Source organism: Serinus canaria, chromosome 4 (genome assembly GCF_022539315.1).
Source record: "Serinus canaria isolate serCan28SL12 chromosome 4, serCan2020, whole genome shotgun sequence".
Classification (NCBI taxonomy): Eukaryota; Metazoa; Chordata; class Aves; order Passeriformes; family Fringillidae; genus Serinus; species Serinus canaria.
In genome coordinates, this window is record NC_066317.1 from 29,889,427 (window position 1) to 29,902,556 (window position 13,130).

General features: G+C 40.7%; 1 protein-coding gene across 1 annotated transcript in view; it reads left to right on the forward strand.

Moving 5' to 3' along the window:
* Window positions 1–845: 845 nt before the first annotated feature.
* The window catches only part of GUCY1B1 (guanylate cyclase 1 soluble subunit beta 1), a 41,507-nt gene continuing 29,222 nt past the window's right edge, over window positions 846–13,130 (forward strand). Inside the window, exons 1-2 of the mRNA XM_030239287.2 lie at window positions 846–923; window positions 1,185–1,258. Of these exons, the coding sequence (XP_030095147.1) occupies window positions 921–923; window positions 1,185–1,258 (77 nt within the window). The 5' untranslated portion in view covers window positions 846–920. The remainder of the gene's footprint in view (window positions 924–1,184; window positions 1,259–13,130) is intronic.

Consider the following 13,130-nt stretch of genomic DNA (forward strand, 5'->3'; position numbering starts at 1 on the left):
GGTAGTAGGTACTCATTCCCTTATACTCCTAGATAAAGTAATTATATTTTCAATATGTTTTGATTCTTCTTAAACAAGTTTTAAAAAATTAGTGGTCTCCTTAAATTTTTTATTTCATACACTAGGACCAGGTCTTTTGATTGTACAAAGGGCTTTAAATTATACAGTGCTGTATAATCTTTTTTTTATTCCTTGTATAGGACAGCATGATAGAGCGCGTTATTCCCAAATTGGCCTTGGCATATTGTCCCTGCTCAAAACCTCCTGTTGTTAAGGGTCATACCTTACTCAGAGAACTAAGAATCCATCTTCACTCGGTTAAGGATACAGCACTGTATTTATTCACACTGACACCTAGAAGAAGGACTCACAACCACACAAAAAAATCCATTACTGAAAGCACTCATTATTATGCTTTTAACTTCGCTGGTTTTTGAGAAATGAATGCACAGGAGCAGAAATGTCTGGGATCGCTTTGCCGCTCCGATTCTTCCCTTTTTTGGGGACATTTTCCGTGCTAAAAATTAAGGGGCTGCATGGGTACAAGAAACAACTGAAACATTCTTGCGAAGGCAGCCGCTGCACAGGGAACTGCCCTAGAGGTTCCCACGCAAGCACTGCCTGCAGGATGGGTACGAGCAGGACCGAGGCGGCCTCCGGGCTGAGCCCCGGCTCCGGGCAGCGGCCGCCCCTCAGCCCGGGCGGCGCCGGCCGCGGCCCCCGCGCGGCCCTCGGCTCCCGCAGCCCCGCCTTCGCTTCTGATTGGTGGAGAGCGCGGCGCCCGCGCCCGCCATTGGTCCCTCGGGCGGCGGTCGGGCTCTCCATTGGCTGCCGGCGGGTGCCACTCGGGGCGGCGGCGGCCGGCGGAGGTGGTGAGGCAGCCGGGCCCATCCTCTGCTGGCGGCGGCGGCGGCGGCACCATGGTGAGCTCCGCCGGGCCGCCCGCCCTGCCCGGGGCCGGGCCGAGTCCGCTCTGCCCGGCACCGGGCCCGCGGTGGGGGGAACGGGCTGAATCCCCTTGGGAAGCGGGCAGCCGGGCCCCAGCCCTTTGTTTCGGGGGAGATGGGTGATGTTTCGGTGGGGTCGCTTCCCGGCGGGGTGATGGGAAGGGTGGGGTGGGATGCTGCGCGGCGGGGGATGCCGCCCGGTGCCTGACCGTGCCACCGCCTCGTCCTGCCCCGCAGTACGGCTTCGTCAATCACGCCCTGGAGCTGCTCGTCATCCGCAACTACGGCCCCGCCGTCTGGGAGGACATCAAGTAAGTGTCTGTGCGCGTGTCTGCGCGCCTCCGTCCGTGTGTCTGTCTGTGGATGCGCGTCTGTGTGCGCGCCTGTCCGCGGGGGCGCGCAGGGCCGGGAGCCGGGGCGGGCCGGGTACCGGCGCCCCGTTTGCGGTGCCGGGCGGGTCTGCGGGCCGGCAGCGGCACCGGCAGCGGCACCCAGGACACGGCTCCCAGCCGTGACAAACCAGCGCGGCTCCTGCCGCACCTCGTCATGCTCGCGGCCTCCCTTAACGCCACCAAGACCCGCCTCCTTCCATCTTTCTCGAGTCCAGGAGCCGCGGCGGGGATGGCGTTGATCCCCGCGGTCCCCTCGGTTCTAAGGAGTAGGTGGCAGAAGTGCTGTCCTTGCATCAGGCCACCAGGTGAACCGTGCAACAGTTGCATCCCTCTGCATCCCTGAAGGAACTAAGAAGCAGTGTTTATTAAATAAACTTTATCTTAAAATAATGTCAGGTTTTGGTAATGTCCTCAGCTCGAAATCAAAACAGTCACTGGTTATTAAAGAGGATGTACATATGTAAGGACGTAAGAAGAATGGTTTTTGGCTTCATTTCTTGAACCTGGTTTCTTGAGCCCAACCCTTGCTTTTCTTGTGGTATAATGTTTTTCTAAGGAGCTGACTGCCTTCACATTAAACCTTTGATAAGTTGTGACATTGCCCTACAACTTTTAAATGAGTGTGCAAACAAAATTCTGTTTGCCTTAAAAATAGTAGTATGAACGACTGGGCAAAACTACAACAAAAATTTTTAAGATGATGTAAAAGCCTACAGAGTTGTAGGCTTACTTCATCAGGCTTTAGGCAACATGTGGTCAGAAGAAATGGTTTAATATGATCTCTTGATAGGGCAGAAGTCGATTATCGAACTTGGAGAAAGTGATCCTCTTTCAGCTGGATGCTTTCTGTATGCCTCTGTTGCATTTATTTTAATATGCCAGCATTGATGTTGATTTTACAATATACTGCTGTTGTCTTAGTACAATTCAAAAGGCCAGTTTTGATTGTGAGATTTTTGTTACCATGACGTATTTTTTTCATAAAATCGTTTGTTAAGAATGTGGTAACCTTGCACAGTACCATGAAATCAGAGAATCACAGAAATGTTCTCTGGAGGTCATCTAGTCCAGTATCTGTACCATCCTGGATTGTTACTGGCACTAGATCAGGGCTCAGCTATGACTTTTGTCTGGCTGAGTCTTTAAAATGACCAAAGGTGAGTCCACAGTTGTGGCTCAGCAGGCATTCATTGTTCTATTGATCCCTGACAGGAACTCTAAATTGCTGTTTGCAAATACAGTTCTGTGCATGCCACAGATGAACTTTTAGTGTACACCACAGAGTTTTGTGCTATAAGTGAGGCATTTATTTTCCTTACATACTAAACATTTCTAAACACAGTGATCTATTTTGAATTCCTGATTTGATTTTTTATAATAACATATGTTAATTAAGAGGTGATAAAATAGTGACACATGCATCATTTTCCATGAAAGTTAAAATAAATGAATAAAAGAAAAATATATATAAAATATGATGTTCACTCATTCTTACCAATATGCCTTTAAGTATCATGGACCACTTTTTGTCCAGATTACTCACTGAATATGTATTTGTATTTAAGATTAATCCATCAGAGAAGATACAGAGTTTCATCTGCTAGCATAAGACCATGCTGCAGACTGTCAGAACACAACCATAATTCCTGATGCATCCTGTCTCTTTAGTTCCATGATAGAATACTGTAGATAACTAAAGCCCATGAGGAATATTACTCATATAACATTTTGGAGAAATCTAATAGAAATATACAAAATAATTTTCTAAGGTCAGCTGTGAAAATTCAGGAAGCTGGTATATCCTGTTTCTGCTTTTCAAATGAGAACCATTTGTGTCTTGTAGCAGCCCAGCAGGTAGGCTCTGCTGTTAGCTCACAAGAAGATGGCTCTCTGGAAGGAAAGCATCACGACACCACCCAGCAGAGGACTGGAATGTGATCTCCAAGAAGGAGCCAGTGCATTTGCAACAGCTGCCATAGCTCCTTATGTGGAATTGGTCACCATGGGGTATTTATTCAGCAGGATTTCTCAGTTGTGCATCCTAGAGTTCAGAAACCAGTAACCAACCCTCACTGGAAGACATTATAATGGTGCTGATTTGGGAATGGTAGTGTCAGCTGGTAGCCAAGTGATGTTGGGGAAAGGCTTAGATGTTTTATCTTTTATAAGCAAATACAAACCTCTTGCAAAGTCTTTTTTTGTTATAACTGTTAATCATTTAGGAAACAGCAAGAAAGTACAGAACAGTGTTGTGGCATGCTGAATTGAATCAGTTGAATCACAGATGACTGGAGAAATAATTATTGAAGTCAACACTCCTTGGCTGTTTCAAAAAAACCATGAGGAACTTTTCACTGTTAGCAAGGTTGAATTTGCAATAGAACTTCAGCATTTTTGTGAAATAGAGAGGCCTCTGGGTAGTTCAGTACAAAACTTCTTATTTAAGCTCTTTTGGTTTTTTGCAATGGTGAGCTGATCACATACTGCTGTTTTGTCCTCTCTGAAGTCAGCACAGAAGATGTGAATCAGCACTGCAGAGTGGTGGGTTATGATTGCTGAATGATTCTCAAATGCCAATAGGTGAATTTGTACTTAGTATTAATAGAAGGGGACAGAAAACATGGAACTAAATAAACTGAAGTAATGAAATATGGTCATTCTTTACATAAAATGCATTTTAAAAAGTTAAATGCTGAATTGAAAGGGTATTCTGCATCTGAAACATGGAAACTCTTTGTAGCTTGTTCAGTCAAAAGTGGTATTGAATGAAGTTCTTACATAGAGGATTTGGGTACCCAAGCAGTTGAATTTGATGCTCCTACAAGAGTGGTGTTTTCAGTGCCATCACTGTTACCTGAGTTAGCATGATGATTTCAAGTCTCTGGGCCTGATATTTTTTTCATTTTTCAGCATTATTGTAAAACCATGATCTCATCAGAAAAAGATTCACTGTTTTTTAATGGCCCAGAGTGGAATTCTTGGGAAAGTTAGCCTCCATGTTATTTTCACCCACTTAAAAAAAAAAAAAAGTACCTGAACAACAGACTCTTTTGCACATAATATAATTAGGCACTTGGTTAATGGAAAAATTACAGTATATACTTTGATACAGGGCTTGTCTTTTCTAAAGAACTGGAATTAAAATGCTTGACACACAAAATGGTTCAAAGCCTTCTATTTCTGAGCTAGCATTCTGGATCCCAAATAGGTTGAATTTAAAATAAGACTAAGAAAGCTGGCACATAAGTAATGAAAGTTCATCTTGATTTATGGAGGCTTTACTCATTTTCTCAACAGCAAAGTCTCAGAAATTTGCTTCTCCTTAGGGCTTTCTCTGACTGCCACTTGCAGAATTGAGAATTTGACCTAATGAACAGGGTTTTTGTGATGAAGCCCTAGAATCATTAGAGGGATTTACCAAAGCTGGATGAGCAAGAGGTAGTGATAGGAACGTCCTTCTGTAGTTGCTGAATTCTGCAGTAGCAGATGTTTCTTGGCTGAAAGGGAAGAGGATTGACCACAGTCCTTTCCTTCACTTACTGGCAGTTGTAAGCTGCACGTGCTCTGCTCACTGTCATTGACCATTTCAGTCCTTGGAAGGGGACACTTAGGACCTGCAGTGCAATGGAGACAGACTCCTTTGACTCCTTTGATCAGTGCTTCACTCGCTCTGCAAAGAGTTACTAGTAGACAAACAGTTAACCTAGACTGTTGCTGAGAAAACAGTTTTCATTTGTTCCTTTCATACTTAAGAGAAAACCTCTTGTGACTCCTTTGTTTTGTACTTGTTCCATTCAGAGGGCTGCTTCAGACTGTGTGGCCACAGTTGCAATTGCTGGTTCTCAGGATGGTTCTCAAGGTTCAAGATTGGCATTAGATATCTTAAAGTCCTCTGCAGCCAACATAAACAAAGTTGTCAGGCCTGGCCATTTCCACATTCATGAAATTCTGTGCTCATATCTGTTTAAGGCCAAATTTGTACTGCTGGGTGATAGGGTAGTGTGTGCACATGAATGTAAGCAGTGCACATGGAATTACTATCCATGTACCTGTCCAAAACAATGCAAAGAGATGACTCACATTGTCAAAATAAATAAAAATTTCTAGGGCTTAAGAAGTATTCCATAGTATGTTTCTATGGTGGGCATATTTTTATGGTGTGTGATAGTACGTTTCTAAAAGAGGCCTCTACCATAAAATCTGAGCTCTTATGCCACAGGTATCAATTATGGCTGAGCTGAACAGCCAGTATATGTGAAATTCTGGTCACTCCGTTCAGCAGTTCTAAGGGTTTAATTGTGTAACAAGCATTGACAGGGATGTCTTCTTGAAACAGCTCCAGGTCAATATGTGGGAGCTAGAGCAATGTTGTCAGCAGGGAATATGTACAGAGTCTTTTTTCCTGTGTTTCCCAACACTATTCCTCTGTGTATGATTAAATGAATACAGGATTTTCCCACAGGCTCCTAAATCTGAATTGAGGCCAGATTAGATGCTCAAATTGTGACACTTTCAAACATACTGCCAAGAAAATGAATGAGAATTCAAAAATCTAATAAATGCATTAAAATGCTTCATCACAAGCCTGTAGAGTTAATTGATATTTTTCCCACACAGGTATATAGCACAACCAGTCAGCCACAGTCTTCATCTTCCTTCTGTTTTTATGGTAGAAGTCCCCACAAAAACATGTAGTGTGGAAAAACTAGAGTGGAAGTTGAAACGCAATGTTTGCTAAAAGCAGCTACATAGAGGTGAAAACACTTTTTATTTGCTTCTAGACAAGTTTTCAAACTTACACAGCAGAAAAAAAGGCATTTTTTTGCCCCTTTGCTGTCTGTACCTTAGCATGAGGATATGGAAATCCAGTAATAGCCTTACATCCCTGGTGCTCAGTGCTTAATGCAGAATTAAGGCATCTGCTCCTGCCTTTGCCCTGTTTTGTCCTTTGGAGGGAGTAGGATGGCATGTACTGTCCACACTTTTAAATGGCAAGGCTCCAGGTCTGAGGAGCCTTCTGGGCAGCACAGACTCTCCAGGGACCCAGTGGTCTGGAAGTGCACACTCTGGAAGAGCAAAAGTCAATTGCTTGTCCTAGGAGGAAGGAAACTTTCATTCCCCAAGTTTCACAGATTATCACCTACCAAGGCTCCAGGCTCTTAAAAGCTTTTTTTTTTTTTTTTCTGTAAATCTCCTGGTATGGTTAAAATGGTGAAACACTGAGGATTGAGTGATTGGCCTGGTGCAATGTGGAAAAGGAAAGTGGAAAGCTCTGCTTGGTTTCAAATTGGGTTCAGGTGGAGTGGTAGAAGACTGGACCATTTGGGGAAGTGAAAGAAACTGCAGGGCCTGAAAATGAAAACTAAACAGACAGAAACTTCTACATCCTATTGCTGAAGGTTAACATAATGTCAGACTGTAGTGACTTGGTGTGGCTTTTGCAGTTAAATGTAGGTGATTTAAAAGTACATATTATGGGGTAAATTTTCAAAGGCATTCCTAGCAGTTAGGTTTATTAGTAGTCTTGTATGTTGCCTGCTTAAGTCAGGAAAGGTAGATGCTTTTGTTCATTTACCTATCTAAAAATGGTACTTGATTGATTTCCTTAGCATTTAGATAATTAGGAACTCATTGACAGGATGTGCTATTCTGAATAATTATATTTGTAATATACCTAGAATTTACAATCCTAAAATAGTAAATAATATAAATAAATAATATAAAAGAAATATTAAATGCCTCTGAAAAAAAATATATATATTTTTACAGGAGATGGACTTGGATTGCATTGTTTTGTGGGAATTTCTCACAGCAAAAATTGTCCATACAAAGCAAATAATAAAAAACTTCTTTGGCTGCAGAGTGAAGGCCCTAGCTTGGCTTTTTATGTCTCTATGCTGTGTTCAAATGTCACTTTGTCAGAGATTTTTTTTTTTTTTTTTTTTACTAATATATCAAAACACAACTTATATTTGTTAACAAATCCTGTGAGAATCAAGATTTTGGCCTATTGCTATTGCTTAGCACAGTGTTCAGTTGTAGTAATAGCTTCTACTGTAGTGTAGTTTGCCTTTTCAGGAACCCAGGAAAGTATGCACAACAACTCTAGTGAAAGACTCTTTTAAGTTGCAATAGTAAGCTCTTAAGATTAGTGGGAATTTAGATACTTTGTAGGTCTGATGCTGGTAGGCTGTAAAGTCCATGAAAGTTGTGTTTTCAGCATAAAAAGTGCTTAGTATCTTAAAAAAACAGAACCAGATCACATACTGGGCACCCTAAATGAATGAAACCTTTTTGATCTGTGGTGTTCATGCCTATTTTAAATGAAAATGGAATAATTGGCCTCATGAGATTGTTGGAGACCTAATTAATGCTTCTGCATGCAATTAGTGGAGATCAGTTCCACAGGAAAACTTATTAGAAAGGAGTGGAACTGGATTTGAAAAGTGCTGTAAATCAAGCCAGAGGTTGTATATTGAGGAATGGGATAAAACAAAGCACGAAATAGTTGTGCGTTAGTGGAGTAGGATCTAGCCTCAGTACTGAGAGAGCTGGAAGCCTGCAGGAAAGGGACCAGGTTTTGTGGGATCATGGGTGTGCCTGGGATGCTGTGTCATACAGGCTCAGGAACAGACAGGGAAATGTTACTTGGGGCAAACTGCTCTAATGTTACTGAGTGGACCCGAGTCCATCTTTCCTGCTTTCATTAAACTATTAAAAAAACCCACAAAACACCAGATGCCTATGGCTCTTTATGAGACATGTTTTATTTCTTTGTAATTGTTCTGGAAAGTGTTTTTCAAGTTTTCAGCTGACTGTAGTTTCTATATATAGGGCAGCCCTTTAGAAAGCATGTAAAACAGTGCCATAGTCTGTAACAGTCTGTCTACAGTGATAACAGCATCACTTCTGGTAGGAGAGAAGTTGGATAATCATCAGCTTGGAATGTAAGGCTTTTGGAGAAAATCTATTTGTGTTTGTAGGTACATATGCAAATAAATATTGATGTGCATGCCTATGTGTATGTGCATATTATGTCTACATAATCACCATGTGGCCTGGGCAATAAAAATGCAAACTAAACAGGAAATAAGAAATAAGAATCAAATATCTGTACAAAATGTCAGGTGGGGCACTTCAGTTAATAATCATCCGTAGTGGAAGCAGGTGAAAAAAGCCTTCCAGTTCTCTTTGGCATTTTTTGTCAAGGGATTGATTTGCAGGGGAACCTCAGTGCAAAACTCCTTGTAAATTTCTAAGTGTAGCTTTTGGTGTGTCTCGGACTTCAATTTTATTTTATCTTATTAAAGCCTTTTTATTTATCGTATTAAAGCCTTTGGGATTTCTCCCATCAAAATGCTGGCTTTCCTTTCTTCTGTACTTCTCCCCCCAGGAACTGTAGAATTCTGGGTGGTGAACAGGTGAGTTATGGAATTTACCATGTGGACCCACATACATACCTGTGTACTGCAGTGGTGGCAGTCAGTCCCTGTTAATCTACTTTCCTTCTTTGTTGTACTGCTGGGAGTTTGCTCAATATTTCCCTTTCCCAGCCCACAACTAATTATTGTAAAGAATGATTGCTTTACAGTTTACTTACTGATTCTTTCATGCTCAAAAGTGTTGCTGACATCCTGTGTTAATTATTTTAACTGTCTTGTCACAATGAACACTGGTGAAAAAAAATGACTGTGTCACTAGAGTTTAGATTGTGAATCCATTCTTATTTTGGATGACGTTGTTCTCACTTGTGAATAATTGCAGTGATCTGTTAAAAAGCAAGAAATAGGAGATTTTGCTGTCTCTTTCAGTACCATGTGGGTTTACCCAGTGCTGAAGGCAATGTTCAGTTTGACCAATCCCAACAATTCTGAAAAAAATACAGATTGCCTACAAATCTGTAGACACTTTGGAAAGCCATTAGTGGTGAAATGACAATAGAGGATTCTTTTTAATCCATACTCATTTTAACATTATTGAGTTTTTATCAAGAAAGCAACATTTATTTTTGTTTCTGTTTTAAATTCCTTATTTCATGCTATTCCAAAGTTCTAATCAGTATTTTATAATTTTGTTTTTTAAGTGGTGCTGACTAGATTTTTTTCATGGGTAGGGAGGGTAATATTTACAAGCTTCATAGGGTCAGAGCACTATAATTCCTGCTATTTAAGTTCCTCACAGCGGAAGGACCTGCTTGAAGGTCAGGAGTTAAACTAAGTGGATGCCAAATTATTTAATTCCTCTGGGAAAGGGTTGGCTAAAAGGAAATACTGGCATGTTATGAAACTTGGTGTGAGTGTTCTTGCAGTATCTCTCAGGTACTTTGCAGTTTTCCCAGAATTAAGTGCTTTTAGATGTGCTAGGATAACAGGTGTTATAAACACATCAGTCACTCTACTTAATGAAAAGCAGAAAGAGTATTTTGTAAATACCATTCTTTTTATTCCACTTACGTAAAAGGAAGCAAAATAATACTGGCTTTATATTTTTAATAATATTTTTAGTGTTTGTAGTAGCAGCAAGGAACTTGTACTTTTGTTAACTGTATCTCCTTGTATTATCTTGTTTTGAAAACCTACATTAAACACTCCCGTATCCAGCCTGTAAAACTGGGAAATAGCTCAGAACTGTGAAGTCTATAAATACACCTATTTATTTTACCCAGAACATCATTTTCCTGGACAGATTCCCATTTTTATTTAATCTTGTAACTTAATATAATTTATGTTCTTCCCAGCTGGTTATTTTAAAATATCCTTGGACCATCCAAAACATGTACAAGTCTGTTTTCTTTTTTTCCTTTTCGGAATAGTGGCTCAATATTTTTAATAACTTCTAGTAAAGCGTCTTTGTGAAATACATGACAAAAAGACCTGAAACATTTTGAGAAAAACAACTGTCTGTGAAGTAATATGAGCAGTGAGTTTGCCATTTTAATGTAAGTGAGGTGCAAAGGCAGTGATTCTGGGTTCAGAGATACCATCTTTAGGTCTGACCCATGTAATCCTGCTCAAGAGTGCTACTCTTGGAACGGAATTAAACTTGACTGGCTCCTATCAGTGAGATCAGAACCGTGTTGTGTTTCTAAGTGCAGTAGAGTTATTTTGTCATTAAGATTGTTTTGACTGATCTCTTCCATTTAACGAGCACTTTTCCATCCTTGGTACACCAAGAATAGTGAAGCACAATGGTGGCAAAAGTCCCAGCAGAAACAATATGTATCATGGAAGAAGTCCTGGAGGTGGTCTTGGAACTAGCTGCTGTTTTTGGTGTGTTCAAGGTGACACACCCAGTGCACACACTTTGGGCTGAGTTTTGGTAGGAAGAGATCCAGTTGTGCTTTTGGGATGCTGGATGATCTCTTAAAGTGACACCAGCAGCTTCTAAGTAATAATGTTATATCACAGAGAAGCCTGTGCATCTTCAGGATGCAAAATAATTGTTCATACAGTCTTCTGCCATATTCTTTGTCAATATTTGCTGCATGCAAATGGGAAGGGTTCTTCTTCTGTAAGAATTTCCTAAGATTCCAGCTTTTTGACTGGCTGCAGAGGCAGGATAGCAAGTATGACTTTACAGGGGAAAAAAAAGTGTTGTCAGCAATCTTCCTGAGTATGATTTATGCAAATTCAGTTTAAATACTACAGTCTGGCTGCAAAACTACATTAAAACTCACCTTGTGCAGAATGGGCCATATATAAGTAAAACCATCCTGATGTGACATCTTGTCCAGCTGTGCTGTCCATAAAATCTCCAAAAATAGAAAAAGAAACCCTTTCTGCATCAAACCTCCTTGAGAAATAAAAATGTGTGCATCCTATGGTTTAAAAATCTGAAGTGCATGATCTGTTGTGATTTTAAGAATAGTATTCTCTGGATGCTCGTCCATACATGGCATTTCAGCCATTTCTGTGAATTATTAGCATCACCTTTGAACATTAGTAGTGTGTTTACCAATACTAAACTAGTTGCACAACAGGAAAGATTTTCAAAGGGACCATTGCACACAGGTGTATCACCTGTAATACTGTTCTGTGCTGCAAAATCAACAGCAGTTTTGGGGGTGTTAGCATGACTGATGGAGGAAAGGCTGCTCTAAGACTTGATCCTGCTTTGATCTCTTCAATAGGAATTTTTCCACTGATTTCAAGGCCAAATCTTTATGTGAAAAATATCCTCTGTATGGCTGTTATTTTCCATGGTGCAATGGCTGAGGTTCTTCTCTTGCCCAAGTAAACTGCCTCACATTAACCTGGATAATAGAAACATTCTGGAGGAAAACAAAAGCATTTTAGAAAAGTCTGTGCTGGAGTCTTTGCTTCCCACAATTGAAATAGCTCTGTGTAATCATTCAGAATTAGTCTAGAGTAAATAAAAAGGGCTGCCAGACTGTAGAAGTTAGGGCAGGCATGTCATAGGATGTAAGTTTTGAACCATGAAACATCACATCTTGTGTTAGAGGAATCAGTTTGGGTAGAGCATTAAAATCCTGGGGTGTTTTAACATGTTGAACATAAATTTATAGGGGAGCAAAACCCACACTTATTTTGTCTCTAAAGATGTAAATGAAACATTAATTGTAAGTTCTGTTCTATTTGACTTGAAGCTTATTTTGAAGGAACAGCCATATAAAAGTTTGAAGTTTGCTACTGTAATACTGCTTCTTCACTAGAGAAATAAGCAGGGCTTGGGAATTTGCCAGAGCTTGTTGCTTTTGGCTCATTTCCTGTCAAGTTCTTAAGAAAGCTACCAACATGTTATTGCTGTTAATGTCTTTGTGATCAAACACCACAGTCTGCAGAAAACATTAGAACTATGCTAATTTCCTCCCACAATTTTATCTGGTCAAAAACTGTAACTTAAGATTGCAGCAAAACATTTCAAAGGAAATGCCACAGTTTTTTTGTAAAGCTATGGATTATGAAGTTTTCTCTAAAATGTGGTCAGCCAAATACAAATGTAAGGAATTACAGTTGATGGACAGCTGACCACAGGAGCTCTGCAAATCTGACAAAGCAGCCTCACTCTTAACATTAAGTATAATTATGTCACTCTCATTTATTTCTTCCTATCACCCTTGTTATAAAACCATTTCCTTAGTGTTTAGTGCAGGCAGCTTTGAGAAATCAGGTAGGGTGGGAAAACTGCAGCCATGGGGAAACAATTTTAGGTATTCATCTGAATGACACTGCCCTGTTTCCTGGGCTGCTGGAGGTCAGTCATGGTCAGCCTCTCTGGTGCTGACAGCTGTGATGCTCTCTCAAACAAGGTCTTTAGAGGCTCTGCTATTTTGTAGACTTGCTGAAGGACCAGTGCCTGTGAAAAAACAGGATTGCTTTCACTTTGCAGTGGCCATTTTAGATAAACTCACAGCAGCATTTCCCCATCACATATAGTCTTAAGAGTAGTATTTCAGAGAGAAAGACTTTTGGAAGCTCTCACTGCTGTTGGATTACTGAGGGAAGCTGAAGGGCTTTGGAAGCCTGTCCACAATCACTGTGCCTACATGTTGTCTGTATGCAGAGCAACTTCTGTGAACAGGTGATGGAGCAGACAGGGACATTCATCTAGCAGAAAAATAATGCAGAAAACAGATATCTACTGAATTTTATTTCAACACCTATCTAAATTGCTGGGATGCACCATCACAACAGATCTCAGAAGTATGAAGGGATGGACTTGGAATGGAAGAAGAAAGTTATGAAATTTAATAATTTTCAAGCACGCGTCTTAAAAAGGCAGTTTATCTTTTGACACAGACTTAGGTTAGCCATTGTCATGGTATTTTCCA